The 18368-nt window shown below is 42.4% G+C and overlaps 1 protein-coding gene across 1 annotated transcript; it reads left to right on the top strand.

The window, feature by feature from the left end:
• The first annotated feature begins 10156 nt into the window (after nucleotides 1-10156).
• Nucleotides 10157-14661, top strand: LOC137302133 (probable G-protein coupled receptor 139). Its single transcript, XM_067971805.1, has 2 exons — nucleotides 10157-10226; nucleotides 13754-14661. The coding sequence occupies exons 1-2, from the start codon at nucleotides 10157-10159 to the stop codon at nucleotides 14659-14661; spliced, it is 978 nt and encodes a 325-aa protein (XP_067827906.1).
• Nucleotides 14662-18368: the final 3707 nt, after the last annotated feature.

Genomic DNA, 18368 nt, shown 5'->3' with positions numbered 1-18368 from the left:
TTCGAATCAATCCGTCAAATCAACTCAACACACCAATTTGAACAACCCTCTACTCAAACCAACCCCCCATTGAGAGCAAACCTCCAACTCAAACCAACACCACAAATAAACCAAACCACAATTTAAACCAACTCCCAACTCACCCAACCTGCAATTCAAACCGACTCCGACTCAAACTAACGCCCAAATCAAACCAACTCATCAACTCAAAGCAAACTCCCAATTCAAACCACCTCCCCAGTTTTAAAAAATGACAATTTAAAATAACTCAGCATTTCACAGTGAGGCAACAGCACAAAATAATCCTGCGCCTCAAAGTAACAGAACATGCAGCGCCTCAAACTGCTTCAACGACTACAGCTAAACCAGCAATTCAAAGAAAAGAGCACTTCGAACTAACCCGGCAGATTAAACTATTACAGCACATAAAATTTAAAAATTGGCCCACTCTAACACTGTACAATAAACAAACGCACCACTTTAAACCAGCACAATACCTCAAACTAACGCATTACTTCAATGCAATGCTACAGCTCAAACTAATAGAGTTCTGCAAACAAAACACATAAAGCTAATGAACAGCTCAAACTCATACAGCACATCAAACTAAATCAGCACATCAAACTAATATAGCACCAAAAACTAAAACAGCACCTCAAACGAATGCAGCACCACCGACAAATACAGCATCTCAAACTAATTGAGCAGCACAAAATAAAATAGAATCTCATACTAAGATAGAATCTCAAACTAATACAGCTCCTCAAACTACTGCGCAATTATCAACCAATGCAGCATTTCAAATTAATGCAGTGCTTTAAACTTATACAGTACCTCAAACTAATGCAGTGCCTCACCTAAATCCAGCTCCTCAAACTAATATATCAGTATAAACTAGTACAGCACCTCAACCTAATACAGCACATCAAACTAATACTGCACCTCACATTAATACAGTACTCCAACTAATACAATACGTCAATCTAATACAGCATCTCAAACTAATACAATACCTCAATCTAATACAGCATCTCAAACTAATACAATACCTCAATCTAATACAGCACCTCAAACTGATACAGTACCTCAATCTAACACAGCATCTCACACTAATACAGTACCTCAATCTAACACAGCATCTCACATTAATACAGTGCATCAGTCTAATACAGCATCTCAAACTAATATATCATCACAAACTACTACAGCACCTCAAATTAATACAGTAGCTCAAACTAATACAGCACCTCAAACTAATACAGCACCTCAAACTGATACAGTACCTCAAACTGATACAGTACCTCAAACTAATATCAGCATCTCAAACAAATACAGCATCGCAAACTAATACAGCATTGCAAACTGATACAGGACCTCAAACTAATATCAGCATCTCAAACAAATACAGCATCTCAAACTAATACAATATCTGAAACGAATATATCATCTCAAATTAGAATCATAGAATCATAGAATCGTTACAGCACAGAAGGAAGCCATTCGGACCATCGATCCCGTGCTGGCTCTTTGTAAGAGCAAACCAGTTAGTCGCATTCCCTGCTCTTTCCTCTGAGCCCTGCAATTTTTTTCCTTTCAAGTATTTATCCAATTCTGTTTCGGAAGCCATGATTGAAACTTAGTTTTTATTCGTTCATGGGAAATGTCCGTCACTGGTAAGGCCAGCATTTATTGTCCATTCCTTATTGCCCTTGAGAAGGTGGTGGTGAGCCGCCTTTTTTAACCGCTCAAGTCCGTATGGTGAAGGTTCTCCCACAGTCTGCATCGACCACCCTTTCAGGCAATGCTTTCCAGATCATAAATACTTGATGTGTAAAAAAGTTTTTCATCACGTCGACTTTGGTTCTTTTGCCAATCACCTTAAATCTGTGTCGTCTGCTTCTCGACCTGGTCTATCCACGTAACTGAAGTCCCTCATCCCTGGAACCATTCTAGCAAATCTATTCTGCACCCTCTCTATGGCCTTCACATCCTCCCCAAAGTGCGGCACCCAGAAGATTCAACATAACTTCCTTGTTTATGTAATCTATGCCTCTATTTATAAAGCCCAGGATGCCGTATGCTTTCTCAACCTGTTCTGCCACCTTCAAAGATTTGTGCACATATACCCCCAGGTCTCTATGTTCCTGCACCCCCTTTAGAATTGTACCATTTGGTTTATATTGCCTCTCCTCGTTCTTCCTGCCAAAATGTATCACTTCGCACTTCTCTTCATTAAATTTCATCTGCTATGTGTCCGCCCTTTCCACCAGCCTGCCTAAATCCTCTTGAAGTCTATCACTATCCTCCTCACTGTTTACTACACTTCCAAGTTTTGTGTCATCTACAAATTTTGAAATAGTGCCCTGTACACCCAAGTCTAAGTCATTAATAAATATCAAAAAATCAGTGGTCCTAGTACCGACTCCTGGAGAACACCACTGTATACCTTCCTCCAGTCCAAAGAAACACCGTTCACGACTACTCTCTATTTCCTGTCACTTAGCCAATTTTGTATCCATGCTGCCACTGTTCCTTTTATTCCACGGGCTTCAATTTTGCTGACAATCCTATTATGTGGCACTTTATAAAACGACTTTTGAAAATCCATATACACCACATCAACCGCATTCCCCTCGTCAATCCTTTCTGTTACCTCATCAAAAATCTCAATCAAGTTAGTTAAACACGATTTGCCTTTAACAAATCCGTGCTGACTTTCCATTATTAATTCACACTTGTCCAAGTGACTATGAATTTTGTCCCAGATTATCGTTGCTAAAAGCTTCCCACACCGAGGGTAAACTGACTTGCCTGTAGTTGCCGGGTTGATCCTTACACCCTTAATTGAACAAGCGTGTAACATTTGCAGTTCTCCAGGACTCTGGCACCACCCCCATATTTAAGGAGGATTGGAAGATTATGGCCAGCATCTCTGCAATTTCCACCCTTACTTCACTCAGCAACCTAGGATGCATCCCATTCGGACCGGGTGAGTTATCTACTTTAAGCATACCCAGCCTTTCTAGTACCTCCTCTTTATCAATTTTCACCCCATCCAGTATCTCAACTCCCTCCCCTTTTACTGTGACTTTGGCAGCATCTTCTCCCTTGGTAAAGAAAGATGCAAAGTCCTCCTTTAGTACCTCAGCTATACCCTCTGCCTCCATGCATTTCGTCCATAATCGGCCCCACTCCTCCTCTTACTACCCGTTTACAATTTTTATGCCAATAGATGATTTTTGGATTTCCTTTTATGTTGGCCACCAGTCTATTCTCATATTCTCTCTTCGCCCCTCTTATTTCCTTTTTCACTTCTCTACACTTTCAATATTCAACCTAGTTCTCACTTGTATTACCAACGTCATATCTGTCATACGCACTATTTTTCTGCTTCATCTTACTCTCTATCTCTTTCGTCATCCAGGGAGCTCTGGCTTTGGTTGTCCTACCTTTTCCCCTTGTGGGAATGTACCTAGACTTTACCCGAACCATCTCCTCTTTAGAGAATGCCCATTGTTCGATTACAGTTTTGCCTGCCAATCTTGGATTCCAATTTACCCAGGCCAGATTCACTCTCAACCCACTGAAATTAGCCCTCCTCCAATTAAGTATTTTTACTCTAGATTGCTCCTTGTCCTTTTCTATAACTGATCTAAACCTTATGATCACTGTTCCCTATATATTCCCCCACTGGCACTTGCTCCATTTGACACAAATTAACACAGCATCACAAACTAATACAGTACCTCAAACTAATAGAGCATCTCAAACTAATATAGCACCTCAAACTAATACTGTGCCACAAACTAACACAGCACCTTAAAATAAAACAGCATCGCAAACTAATACAGCATCTCAAACTAATACAGCACCTCAAGCTAACACAGCGCCCTAAACTAATACAGCACCTCAAACTACTGCAGCGCCTCAAACTAATGCAGCACCTGAAACGAATATGTCAGCACACACTAGTACACTATCTGAAACAAATACAGCATCTCAAACCAATACAGCACCTCAATCTAAAACAGCACCTCAAACTAATACAGCGTCTCAAACTAATACAGTACCTCAAAGTAATACAGTACCTCAATCTAAAACAGCACCTCAAACTAATACAGCGCCTCAAACTAATACAGTACCTCAAACTAATACACCTCAAACTAATATAGTACCTCAAACTAATACATGACCTCAAACTAATGCAACAACTCAGATAAATGCAGCGCCTCAAATTAATGCAACAGGTCAGAACAATGCAGCACCTCAAACTAATACAATAGGTCAGATCAATGCAGCACCTCAAACTAATGCAACAGCTCTGATCAATGCTGCTGTTCAAACTAACGCCAGGGTTCAAATTAATGCATAAGATCAGACATAGGCAGCACGTCAAACTGCAACAACTATAGCTAACCTAGCATTAAAAAAACACTTTAAACTAACCCAGCAGATCAAACTAATACAGCACGTCAACTTAAAACAATTGGCTCACGCTAACATTGCACCATAAACAAACACACCACTTTAAACCAACACATTACCTCAAACTAACGTAGTACTTCTAAGCAATGCTACACCACAAATGAATAGAATACTGCAAACAAGGCACATCAAGCCAATAAACACCTCAAATTCATACAGCACACGAAACTAATACAGCACCTCAAACTAATACAGCATCTCAAACGAATGCAGTACCTCAAACTAACGCAGCAGCACAAACAAATACAGCACCTCAAATTAATACAGCACCTCAAACGAATGCAGTACCTCAAAATAATACAGCATCTCAAACTAAAACAGCAGCTCAAAGTAAAGCAGCACCTCAAACTAATACAACACCTCAAACTAATACAGTACCTCAAACTAACCCAGCACCACAAACTAATACAGCACCTCAAACTAATACAACACCTCAAACTAATACAGTACCTCAAACTAACCCAGCACCACAAACTAATACAGCACCTCAAACTAATACAACATCTCAAATTAATACAGCACCTCAAACGAATGCAGTACCTCAAAATAATACAGCACCACAAACTAAGACAGCAGCTCAAAGTAAAGCAGCACCTCAAACTAATACAGCGTCTCAAACTAATAAAGTACCTCAAACTAATACAACACGACAAAATAATATAGTATCACAAACTAATACAGCATCTAAAACTAATTCAGTACCTCAAACTACTGTAGCACTGAAGTTAAATGATGTAAATTCATCGGTAAAATGATAGGAAGACACCTTGTTTCTTGTCTTGCCTTTATTTCATTGTTACAGTGCGATAAGTAGGATGCAGTCAAACCCGGGCATGAACTCTTCAGACAGTAGCCCCTTACACAACCAAAGCGTGGTCCCTTTATGCTACCTTTTCCTCATACCCTGGATACACCTACCGAAACTTATTTAATACACACGGATTGATTTGTCTCTGCCATTCAAACACCACTTAAAGGCAACTGGCTTTGAAACAGCCATTTCCTTATAAAGATTTTGTGTCTTTATTCACCTCAATTAGGTGTGAGTTTTCTCCCACCAAAACTTGATCTTGCACAGATCACTGTGTAGTGACATGTACTTTCCCTGTATTTGACTGATCTTTGTTTCCTAGACTTGCTGTCTCCGTTTGTCAATCACCAATTCAAAGCTAATTATTTTATGTATATTTTCCTGGGCTTTGAGTACTACCCAATTTGCATCTGTACAATGGGAAGTCAATTGCTAGCAAGGACATGCCTTGTTGGGTGTCTTTAGTTGGGTGGCGGTTCCACCCGATCAGTCTTCACATTGTTTCTTCCCCTAATGCGTGCCTCAATACTCGATTGATCAGGACCTGAATATCATCGTCCTTGGAATATGGAAGGATAAATATTTGTCTGATCTGTCTGTGGGAAAAGATTTCAAACATCAGTGTGACTGGAAAAAGCACCGACACACACACACACACGAGTGAGAGTGTTCCAGTGCACTGTCTGTGGAAAGAGCTTTTACCCGTTACACAACCTGAAAACACATCGCACCACCCACAGTGGGGAGGAACCGTAAACGTGTTCTGTGTGTGGACGAGGCTTCAGCGGATCATCCAATCTGGAGAGACACCAGGACACCCGCACCAGGGAGAAACCGTGTAAATGTGGTGACTGTGGGAAGGGATTCAATGAACCATCTGAGCTGGAAACTCATTGACGCAGTCACACTGGGGAGAGGCCGTTCACACGTGTTTGAAGGGATTCATGGAGTCATCCACGCTGTGGACGCGACAGGTGATTCATACTGGGGAGAGGCTGTTCTCCTGCACTGAGTGTGGGGAGGGATTCACTGCTTCATCCAGCCTGCTGACGCATATGTTTGGGGGACAGGCCGTTCACCTGCTCTGTGTGTGGGAAGCCATTCACTTGTTCATCCAGCCTCATTGACAACCAATGTGTGCACTCTGAGAAGTGACCTTTTAAATGTTCTGACTGTGAGAAGAGCTTTAAAAGCACAAAGTATCGACAGACACACCCACGTACTCACAGCGGGGAGAGGCCGGGCACCTGCTCCGTGTGTGCGAATGGTTTCACTGTCACACCATTTGCTGAGACACCAGCGAGTTCACACTGGAGAGAGGCTGTTCACATGTTCCTTGTGTGGTAGAGATTCACATAGTCATCCAAGCTGCATACAGCGTGTTCACACTGGTGAGTCCTTCTCGATAGTCTGACTGGGAGAAGAACTTTAAAAGCAAAAAGGATTTGCTGAACCACCAACGCACTCACACTGGGAGGAGGTGTTCACCTACTCTGTGTGTAAGGAGGGATTCACTCAATCATCCACCCTGCTGGAACACCAGCGAGTTCACATGTGACGACAGTCGTTGGATTCTGCTATTAATTTCATCCAGGACTGAACCATATTTATTTTGGCAGTTTGGATTTGTTCTTGCTGATGTTAATAACTGAGCAGGATTTTAATATTTTGTATAAATATCAAATAAATCAGCTTTGTTTCAAACACACAGTTTGTCGACTGCTTGATTTCTCCATGATTAGAGGAGACTAATTGATGTCCTGTTGCCGACTGTTCCATTTTTGTACCTTTTCTACTTCCGTACTCTGGATTATTTCAGTTCTCATACCTTTGGCGGCGCTCGTTGATAAATCCCAGCTCCCCATTCTTTCCAGAGTGCCTCTCCCAGTCTAGGCATCCAGGGAAGGGATCAGGAACGTGCCCGGGATCACTAAACACAAAACCCAGTCTGTTAATCACTTGCAGTCAATGGGTTTAGAGTTTGTCCCAGAGCATCTCTCTCACGGTCGATACGTGAAAAGAGCATCACGTCTGCAAACCTCGTTATGAATTTAAATCCACTCAGAAAATGTATTTAGCAAAAGACGTACAAGTAAACGCAGCACGACCCAATAATCCAGCTCTATATTCACAGGAGAAAGTCTGTTGTCCAACTCCTCGAGTGGACAAAATTTTAAAAATCCCAACTCTAAGGACCCTTGAATCCTTTTTAAATACATTTCATATCCTGTCAGGTTCCTTCCTTCTTTTGGAATTCCTAATCCCTGTGGGAGCAGTTATTGGGCAAAACTGATCCTTGGAAATTTCTGACTTATTTTTCTCTTTCAGGAGTTTCACCCTTCTTTCATAGAATCTCCAAGGTGATTCTTAGATTTAAACACAGCACTTTTATATCCCAGAATATAGTTACCTGGATTTTGAATACCTGAGCACTCATGGAGGTCATGGAGGGATTTGGACACCAGAATAAGACTTTTACACTTCAGGTGTTGTAGGAACAGGAGGCAAAGTAGGTCAGCGAGGACAGGGGTGATGGTCGAGCGGGACGGTGCAGGAATGAATACAGGCAACAGAGTTTTGGATGAACTGAAACACCCAGAGGGAAATGGGTGGGAGGTCGGCCAGGAGAGCATTGGAATAGCCATATTGGAAGGTGAGACAAGAATGGATGAGGGTTTCGGCAGCAGATGGGCTGAGGTAGGGGTGCAGACTAGCGATGTTACAGAGATGGTAGGCGGTCTTTGTGATGGAGAGGATATAGGGTCAGAATCTCAGTGAGGGATGATTAGGGCACTTGGCCTGGTTCATAGGAACAGATGGAAGGGCATTGAGCCCCTCGAGCCTTCTCCGCCATTCAATTAGATCATGGCTGATCTGTACCTCAACTCTATTTACTCACCTTTGCTCTCTATCCCTTGGTACCCTTACCTAACAAAAATCTATCGCTCTCAATCGTGAAAGCTCCTATTGTCCCAGCATCCACAGCCTTTTGGGGGAGAAAATTTCAGATTTATACCAGCCTTCCTGTGAAAAAGTGATTCCTGATTTCCCTCCTAAATGGTGCAAGAATATTGGGGATAGATACAAATTGACATCTTTTTCTTAAGGCTACGAACCGTCATGCTTTGCAAACTGTGCTGCTTTAATTTGCAAGTTGTGTTATTTTGATTTGCTGAATTGTAAACACGGACCATTGAATAATAACTGACCTTGATCATTTCCATTGTAAGGCAAGACAGCTATGGACAAAGACTCAGGAAAAGCAGCAGGGATGGTGAGAAGAACACGATGCGGGCAGGCAGCTCGATGTCTGAGGAGCAATCAGATGGTCACTTGGCCTCTGTGAGAAACCATTTTGCAGAGGGTTTTATGACAAGATGAGTTAAGCTGAAGGATTTTGTGACCGGATGGGTCAAGCTGGCAACATTATATTTTGTGGTCAAATAACCTCATAAATCTAGAAGAGTTTTATGAATAAGAACGCCGTATATGTTGTGAGGCTCCTGCCATGGAGCTTTAAAAACCCAACATCTTTTGAGCCCAGGGTAGAGGACGGTGCAGAGCAATCAGCGAAGTTCACCCAGCTGTCAGAAGACTACAACCTCTGTCCAGAGATCGACCAAGCTGTAAAAAGACTTCGAAACTGTCAGAAGACTTGAGAGGATTACACCGCCAACTTAATTACAAACTCTGCCCAGAGACCAAACGGTGTGATATTGTTTTAATATCTGTATGATAAGTGACTTCACTCTGTTATTACTGTCTTATAATATTGGATACTTTCACATGTTTGATTTGACTATTAAAAAAGAAGACATTGATCACCATTTGGCGTCACATCCGAATCTGTTCGAATGACTGAGCACTAATTTATAAAATTATGTCTCCTCGTTCTTCATTCCGCCATCAGAGAAAATTGATTCTCAATCTAATCTATCAAATAATTTTAACATTTTAAACACCTCAATTAGATCGCCCCTCAAACTTCAATATCAACGCAATACAAGCCACGTTTATGCAACCTGCCCTCATAACTTAACCCTCTCAGCCCGGGTATCATTATGGTGAATCTGCATTGCACCACCTCCAAGGCCAACATATCCTTCCGAGGATGTGGTGCCTAAAACTGAATGCAGTACTCCAGATGGGGTCTGACCAAAGCTCTATGTAGCCTGTGAAAGTAGCCGGGAGGGGAATAGAAATGGTGGTGAGGATACGCGTTGGTGGCGGGGCTGAACACGATGGCTTCAGTCTTCGCAATGTTAAACTGGAGGAAATTGGGGCTCATCCAAGATTGGATGTCGGACAAGTATCCTGACCACACACAGGTAGTGGAGGTAGAGTTAATGCACATGGCTCGGGCTGAATTGGGCACGTTCCACACTGAATGTAACCGTGCTGAACTGGACCTGTCCACATAATACGCAGAGATGTGGGTTAAAGTGGGTGTCCGGCCAGGATCGAGAAATTGGCTGCGTTTTCCGGTTGCAGAAGGAGAGTGTCTCTGATCAGTTATAACTTGTGCTGAGATCTGTTAATTCAGCATTAAGAGGTGTTTAAACCCGGGGTCTTGCTCGTGTACAAGGCTCACCCTCACCAATGGTAACTACCTGTCAAGCTTTTCATTATCTTTTCTGAAGGAATGTAATCGGGATCATACTGTCGTTTCTCGGTATTTCACTTTAGAGCTGTGTCAGATCATCAAAACAAAAACACGAGCCTGGCAACGGCTGCACTAATCTGTTTGTATCAATTACTGTAATTCATATAAAAGACCAAAGCACCGAATTGTCTCCCTGGAGGCTGACATCAGGTATAAATGTGTGAACCCTTGAATGTAGAGCAGAGCTTTTTATAGAAATGCACGGTTCACCAAAAGGACTGTTATTTGCCATTTATTATCCCATCCTTGCAGCTATCAGTGTTCCAGGTAAAGTATTGTAGTTAATTATTAGTTATGGAAATCGTTGTTTAACTGTATCACTGCTCTTGTTTACTGGTATCGTTTCTCCCTTTTAATTGTATAATTTCTCCCCTTTAATGATATAATTTCTCCCCATGACCAATATTTTTCCCCTTTAATAGTGTAATCTCTCCCCTTTAAATGTATAAATTCGCCACTTTTACTATCACTTCTCCTCTGTGACTGTGTAATTTCTGCCGTTTTTCAGTATAATTTCTGCCTTTTATGTGTCATCTTTAACGATATCATTTCTGCTCTTTACCAGTGTAATTTCTCCCCTTCAATGGTATAATTTCGCGCCTTAAACGGTATCATTTCTCTGCTTTAACGGTATCGTTTCTCCCCTTTAACTGTACACTTCTCGGCTTTACTAGTATTTCTACCTGATGTGTTATTGGCCCTGTTACTGTGGGCGAATTATCACCAACAGCAATAATTTGCATTTATATAGCGCCTTTAATGTACTAAAACGAACCAAGGCGCTTCATAGGACCGTTATCAAATACAGTTTGACACAGAACCGCATCGGGAGATATTAAAACAAATGACCAAAAGCTTGGTCAAGAAGTTAGGTTTTAAGGAGCGTCTTAAAGGAAGAGAGAGAGGTGGAGAGGCGGAGAGGTTTCGGGCCGAGACAGCTGAAGGCACGTCCGCCAATGGAGGGGCACAAGAGGCCAGAATTGGAGGAGTGCAGAGATCTCGGAGGATTGTAGGGCTGGAGGAGGCTACAGAGATAGGGAGGAGTGAGGCTGAGTATTTGAGCACAAGGATAAAAATTTTAAAATGGAGGCGTTGTTGGAAAGGGAGCCAATGTAGATCAGTGAGCCCAGGGGTGATGGGTGAACAGGACTTGTTGCGAGTTATGATACGAGCTGCAAAATTTTGGATGCGCTCAAGTTTACGGAGGGTGCAAGGCAGGAGGCCAGCCAGGAGAGCATTGGAATAGTCGAGTTTAGAGGTCACAACAGCATGGATGAAGGTTTCAGCAGCAGATGAGCTGAGGCAGGGGCGGAGAACAGTAGTTACAGAGGTGGAAGGAGGTGATCTTGGTGGTGGAGAGGATATGGGTCCGAAACTCCACTCAGAGTCAAATAGGACGCCAAGGTTGTGAACAGTCTGGTTCGGCCTCAGAAAATGGCCAGGAACAGGGATGGAGTCGATGGCGAGGGAAGGGAGTTTGTGGCGGGACGGAAGACAATGTTTTCATCTGTTATCATGGTGTACATGTAGTGTTATTGTAAGTGAATTGTCACACTGTTATCATGGTGTAGATGTAGTTCTATTGTGTTATTGTAAGTGAATTGTCACACTGTTATCATGGTGTAGATGTAGTTCTATTGTGTTACGAACATTATTTCTGTGGGTGAATTATCCCACTGTTATTCCGGTGTATATGTAGTTATGTTGTGTTTATTGGTGCTGCACTGTGAAAGGTGTATTCTGTTATATCAGAGGATATATTGTATTGCTGCCGTTGTGTTGTGAATGGTATTATCACGTTATTATAAGATATGTAGGAAATTATTTTGTTCCTTGCTGCAGACTGACTGGTGGTGGGGTTCGGTTCTACAGACGCTCTCAACCCTCGGGTACCGTGACCATTCCTTTTTACTCAGGGCATTTCCACTCTAATTGTGAAGTTGCCCCTGAAGATATATCGGAGCCTCTACAGATGAATAAGAAGTGGAACCGCTGGCGATCCGCTAAACAGCAACATCAGGGTGAAAATTCTCTGCGTTTGACGCCAGCATTCTAGGCACCAATACAGGATGGTTCATTGATAGTTACGGCTACATTAATTAAAGCAAATTAAATCAAAAATATGTAACACTGATTGGATTTATTAATAATTCAACCAATTACAGACATAACTGTATAATCGTGAAGGTGCTGGTTGAATTTAATCTCTGGATTTATTCATCACTGACTGGGTTTATTCAATGATTCATTTACTTGTCATCGTTTTGATAATTATTTGCAGCACGGAGTAATATCAACAAGTGCTTTATCGAATGAGATTATTCAGTGATTAAATAATTCCCGACTGAATTTAATAACTGACTTGATTGAAGGGACATTATTGGGCAGCTAATTATTGACAAAAATATAAACAATGTAACAAGTGTCCGTTTTATGAATGAATCTGGATTTGCTCCAAACTCAGACCGCGCTGTGTTTGTGCTTCCAGTCTCTGACTCCATTCACTGGTTCAGTTTGACGCTGCTCTTCCACATCAGCTGCTGCTGACGGTTCTACAGTGACCGCTGCTGAGTCCGGGGGTTCGTTCCGCTCCTTGCACCTGCCAATGACCCGGACTGTTCCCCTCTTCACTCTTTTCTCCACATTGAATGAGGCAGCATAACTGGTGGTAACTCTCGTACCTGAGCCACAAAGTTGTAAATTCAATATCTACTTTCGGACTAAGTCTATTATTTATCCTGACAGCGCAGTGCATTACTGAGGGAGCACTGCATTGTAGGGAGGACCTTTCTCTGAATGAGACCTTGTTCTCTGCTGGACATTGACGATTCCAGGTGACTATTATCAGAAGAGCTGGGAGTTATCACTGTGTCCTCGCCAACATTTCCTCCGCAAATTCTGAAAACATCAATTGTCAGTTCACCCTCCGCTCTTTGGGGATCTTCTTGTACAAGTTGACTGCTGAATTTTCCAACAGTGAATAATTCGACAGCTTGGATTATAAGTAATTGGTAGAAGGGCTAGACGGGAGCTGAGGAGAATTTTTTTTTCACCCAGAGGGTGATGGGGGTGTGAAACTCAGTGCCTGAAAGGGTGGGAGAGGCAGAAACCCTCAACTCATTTAAAAAGTCCTTGGATGTGCACTTGAAGTGCTGTAACCCACAGGGCTACGGACCGAGTGCTGGAAAGGGGGACAAAGCTGGATAGCTCTTTTTCAGCCGGCACGAACACGATGGGCCGAACGGCCTCCTTCTGTGCCGTAACTTTCTATGATTCCATGGTTTCATCGGATGGGAGCGATTTGGGCTCCGACAGGACATGGTCGGTTTTAAATGCAAGTTTTTTGTATTTTATTGGTTGTTTCCAGTTTCATTGTCAATTCTTATATTGTTTATTCTCTTAAAAATCTTCGGTAAACGTTTATCTTCTTGTCACCTAATCTTCGCATTTATTATTAACCATTTTACTGATTCTTTAAGATTTGTTTCTGTTCTTGTCTATTTGACGTTCCCGCATTGGTTTTAATGGGTTTCTTGTTCCCATTATGTTTTATTACATTAATTTACATTCTGAAGTCTTTGGCCTGTCTGATTTTAATGCGGATGATTATTTTAGCACAGATACAGGTGTCCAGAGGGTAAAGATCGGTTTTCAACTCAGGATCAAGTGTCAAAGCTATAAGTTTCACACAGAATCCTGTCAATTGGATTATTTTGCTGGGAGTCGGATCATTAACGCTCCTGTTCTCTCTCACACACGTACACATGCTCTGTCTCTCTCCTTCTCTCTTACAGCTAACTTGGCGGTGATTGTGATCCTGTCCCGAGGAAGGTGCGGTCTCTCCAGATGTATCACTTCCTACCTGGTGTCCATGGCGGTGACGGATCTCCTGGTCATTATCACGGCTGTGATATTAAACCGCATTGTTGGTATTTATTTCCCATTCAGTTTCCTGTCCATCACTCCGGTCTGTTCTCTCAGTTTTGTGTTAATTTATGCAATCAGAGACAGTTCTGTCTGGGTCACGGTCGTGTTCACCTTTGATCGATTTGTAGCCATTTGTTGTCAGAAGCTGAAAACAAAATATTGCACCGAGAAAACGGCGGCTGTGGTTATCGGAACGGTCTGTGTCCTGAGCTGTTTAAAAAATACATTCTGGTATTTTATATATGAACCTTTGTATACAATTAACAACATACCCTGGTTCTGCAACATCAAGCTAATATTTTACACCTCACCCGCATGGGCTGCATTTGACTGGATTCACCGCATTTTAACCCCTTGTCTCCCATTCATTGTGATTTTATTGCTCAATGCTCAGACCGTCAGACACATTTTAGCGGCCATTAGAATCCGCAGAAGACTCCAGGTCCGCAGCAACGTTGAGAATCAGAGTGACCCAGAGATGGAGAACCGGAGGAAATCCATCGTTTTGCTCTTCTGTATCTCGGGCAGTCTCATCCTGTTATGGTTGTTGTTTCTTATAACTTTCCTCTATGTGCGAATTGCGAACGTTAGTTATTTCTCAGGTTCCAATTTCGATGATTCAAATTTTATTCTGGAGGAAAGCGGATTTATGTTTCAGCTTTTGAGTTCCTGCCTAAACCCGTTTATTTCTGCAGGGACCCAGAGTAAATTCAGAGACGAGTTAAAGAATGTGGTGAAATATCCACTGACACTAATTGTTAAATTATTTAAATAATGAAAATAGTAAAATCCAGCCTCAATTGCTCCTTATATTCCATCCTGTACACCTCTCGTTCCTCTCACACACTGCCTGCCCTCTCAGATACACAGTCACTCACTCTGAGATCCTTTCCCACTGTAAATTTACGAAAGTATAAGGAAAACTACATCATTGCACAATTCAGTGTTGTTTCCTGTTCTGTTAGTTTCCAGTTCTCTTGTCGGTGCTGACTCAGGCCTGGTGCATTCCCACCAGCCCCGAGGGCCCTCGAGTATCTCCACATTCATGTGGGAGACAGAGTCCGAGCTCTGATCTGTTGTTGGATATCAAGTTTAACTGTTTAATGAAGGGACCTCAATATCCCCCCTGGGAATAGTTTGGATTTTGAGGATAGTATACTCTCTGAAATGGGAACACACACTGTGCCCACCCATTGTTCTCCACTCACTGGGCACCGCCCCACAGCCACACTCGTGTGTCCATAAACATAAGAATTGCTGGATGGAAAAAGACCAAGGTCCATCCAGCTCGCCTTCCACTATCCGGTTAGTCACATGATACAACGACAATGGGGTTGTTGACTAATCATAGCAATCAATCCCTATCAATTAATCTACAACAGACCCTGACACGAGGCCAGGAATCCCCCAGTCATCGAGAGCTTTGGGAACCATAGGCCCAAAGGCACCTGTTCCTCCCAAACATGTGACACTTACCACATGTCATGTCTCAAATTACTCAGATACTGAAATGAGAAATGTTATTTTCTGTAAGATTCTATCTCATTTGCATTTGAATGATTCAATATGAACTGCTTTCGTCACCTCCCTGGGGAACCTGTTCTATAGAGTGATCACTTGCTCACTGAAATATTCTTTATGGAGCTTAGTTTTGAATTTACCTGGCTTCAAGTGCAGGCCGTCTCCTCTGGTTCTACTCTTCTGGACATGGTGAAATATTTTGTCACAGTCTACATTATCCAGTCGATTTAGAAACCTAAAAACAGCAATAGTATCACCTCTAAACATTCCCGTTTCCAGTGAGAACATGCCCAATTTACATAATCACTCAACATAATTCAATCCCTCCACCCGCTCAATCATTCTGATTGCTCTCTTCTCTATCCTCTCAATAGCTGCATTATGCTTTTTGTACTGTGGTGACCAGAACTGTACACAGCATTGTAAGTGCGGTTGCACCTATAATTTTACAGTAGCAGGATTCCCAAACTATTTCGGCTCAATATTGACCTTTAAATGCATCTCAGCATCTGATTTGCTTCACTCACTGCCGCCGAGCATTGATGCGACAGCTTCAATTTATTATCAATCCACTCCCACAGATCATTTTCATTGCCATGGACATTATTTTCTTTCCAGTTAAGTAATGGATTCCCCCAGTGATCTACGCTTGGCCCCCTCCTATTTTTCATTTACATGCTGCCCTTCGCAGACATCATCCTAAAACACGACGTGAGATTCTGCATATTCACTGATGACACACAGCTCTACCTCACCACTACCTCTCTCCACCCCTCCACTGCGTCTAAGTTGTCACATTGCTTGTCCACCATCGAGCAGTGGATGAGGAGAAATTTCCTCCAATTAATTATTGGGAAGATCGAATCCATTGTCTTCAGTCCCAGGTCCAAACTCCGTTTCCTTGCCACCGACTCCATCTCTCTCCCTGGCGACTCTCTGAGGATGAACGAGACTGTTAGCAACCCAGGCGTCCTATTTGACCCTAAGCTGACCTTCTGACCACATATCTTCTCCATCACCAAGACCGCCTGTTTCCACCTCTGTAAAATTGTCCGTCTCCGCCCCTGCCTCAGCTCATCTGCTGCTAAAATCCTCATCCATGCCTTAGTTATATCTGGGCTCCATTATTCCAATGCTATCATTGCTGTCCTTCCAACTTCCACCCTCCGTAATTTTGAGCTCATCCAAAACTCTGCTGCCCATATCCTAACTCGCACCAACTCCCATTCACTCATCACCCCTGTGCTCACTGCCCTACATCGGCTCCTGGTCCGGCAACACCACAAATTTAAAATTCTCACCCTTATGTTCAAATCCCTCCATGGCCTCGCCCCTTCCTATCTTTAGCCCTACAGCCCAACAAGAACTCTGCGTTCCTCCAACTCTGGTCTCGTGTGCAGCCCGATTTCCATTGCACCACAATTGGTGGCAGTGGCTTCAGCTGTCTCGGCCCTAAGCTCTGGAACTCCCTCCCTAAACCTCTCCACTTCTCTCTCCTTCCATCTAACACACTTCGTAAAACCTACCTCTTTGACCAAGTTTTTATTCACCTCTCCTAATATCTCTTTATGTAGGTCGGTGTCAAATTGTGTCTGTTAACCGTCATATGAAGCGTTTTATTGTGTTAAAGGTGATCTATAAATGGACGTCGTCGTCGTCGTCGTCGTTGTTGTTGTTGTTGTGGTTGAAATGGTCCATTCCCGGGTTTTTTGTCCCCGTGTGAAGCACTTTGCATTCCTCTACATTCAATTTCATCTGCTACCTGTCTGTCCGATGCCCAAGTATTTGAATCCTCCTGCAGCTTATCCTGTTCAGCTTTGCAGTCTACCACCTTCATCAGCTTTGCATCATCTGTAAATTTACGCTTAGTTCCAGATCACTTATTAAACAAAAGAGGTCCAAAACAGATCACTGTGGAACCCCACTGGTAATATTCTCGCAAGCTGATGACAATCCCTCTACCACTGCCCTCTGGATTCTATCGGTGAACAAATTACACATCCATTGTAAAACATTTCCACTGATTTCCGCTTTTTTGTTTTCAGTACCAGCCTTTCGAGAGAAACTGTATCAAAGGCCTTCCTGAAATCCATGTACACCACATCCACTACCTTACCAATATCACACTCCTTTGCCACACGTTCAAAGAAAATTAGTAAGCTAGATTGGCTTTCATGAATGCAAATTGTCTATCTTTTAAGGTTATATTTCTATTCACAAGCTCCTTGAACTTAACTTTAATAAGGATTTCCATAACTTTACCCACAATGGACGTTAAACTCACTGCTCAGTAGTTTCCTTGGTGAATTTTGCTGCCTTTTTAACAATAGGAGTAACATCTGCCTTTCTCCAGTCCCCATCATATTGGAAATTAGCGAATGTAACTCCTCTATTCAAGAAAGGATGGCGACAGAAAGCAGGAAAGTACAGGCCAGTTAGCTTACCATCTATCATAGGGAAAATGTTAGAATTTGTTATTAAGGAGGTTATAGCAGGGCACTTAGACAATCTCAATGCAATCAGGCAGAGTTAACACGGCATTGTGAAAGGGAAATCGTGTTTGACTAATTAATTAGAGTTCTTTGAGGAAGTAACAAGCAACATGGATAAAGGGGATCCTGTGGATGTGGTGTACTTGAATTTCCAGAAGGCTTTTGACAAGGTGCCATATCAAAGGCTACCACACAAAATAAGAGCTCATGGTGTAGGGGGTAACATATTAGTATGGATAAAAGATTGGTTAGCTAACAGGAAACAGAGAGTAGGCATAAATGGGTCATTTTCAGGTTGGCAAGATGTAACGAGTGGAGTGCCACAGGGGTCAGTGCTTGGGACTCAACTATTTACAATCTATATCAATGACTTGGATGAAGGGACCAAATGTATGATTGCTAAATTTGCTGATGACACAAAGGTAGATAGGAAAGTAAGTTGTGAAGAGGACATAAGGGGTCTGCAAAA

The sequence above is a fragment of the Heptranchias perlo genome, chromosome 35 (genome assembly GCF_035084215.1).
Source record: "Heptranchias perlo isolate sHepPer1 chromosome 35, sHepPer1.hap1, whole genome shotgun sequence".
NCBI classification, from domain to species: domain Eukaryota; kingdom Metazoa; phylum Chordata; class Chondrichthyes; order Hexanchiformes; family Hexanchidae; genus Heptranchias; species Heptranchias perlo.
Note: the sequence above shows the minus strand (reverse complement) of the source record. Positions and strands in the feature narration are given on the sequence as shown.

Coding starts and splice junctions, on each gene's coding strand:
- LOC137302133 (XM_067971805.1), top strand. CDS start 10,157: ATGCACGGTTCACCAAAAGGACTGTTATTTGCCATTTATTATCCCATC. Junction 10,227..13,753: donor TGCAGCTATCAGTGTTCCAG/GTAAAGTATTGT, acceptor TCTCTCTTACAG/CTAACTTGGCGGTGATTGTG.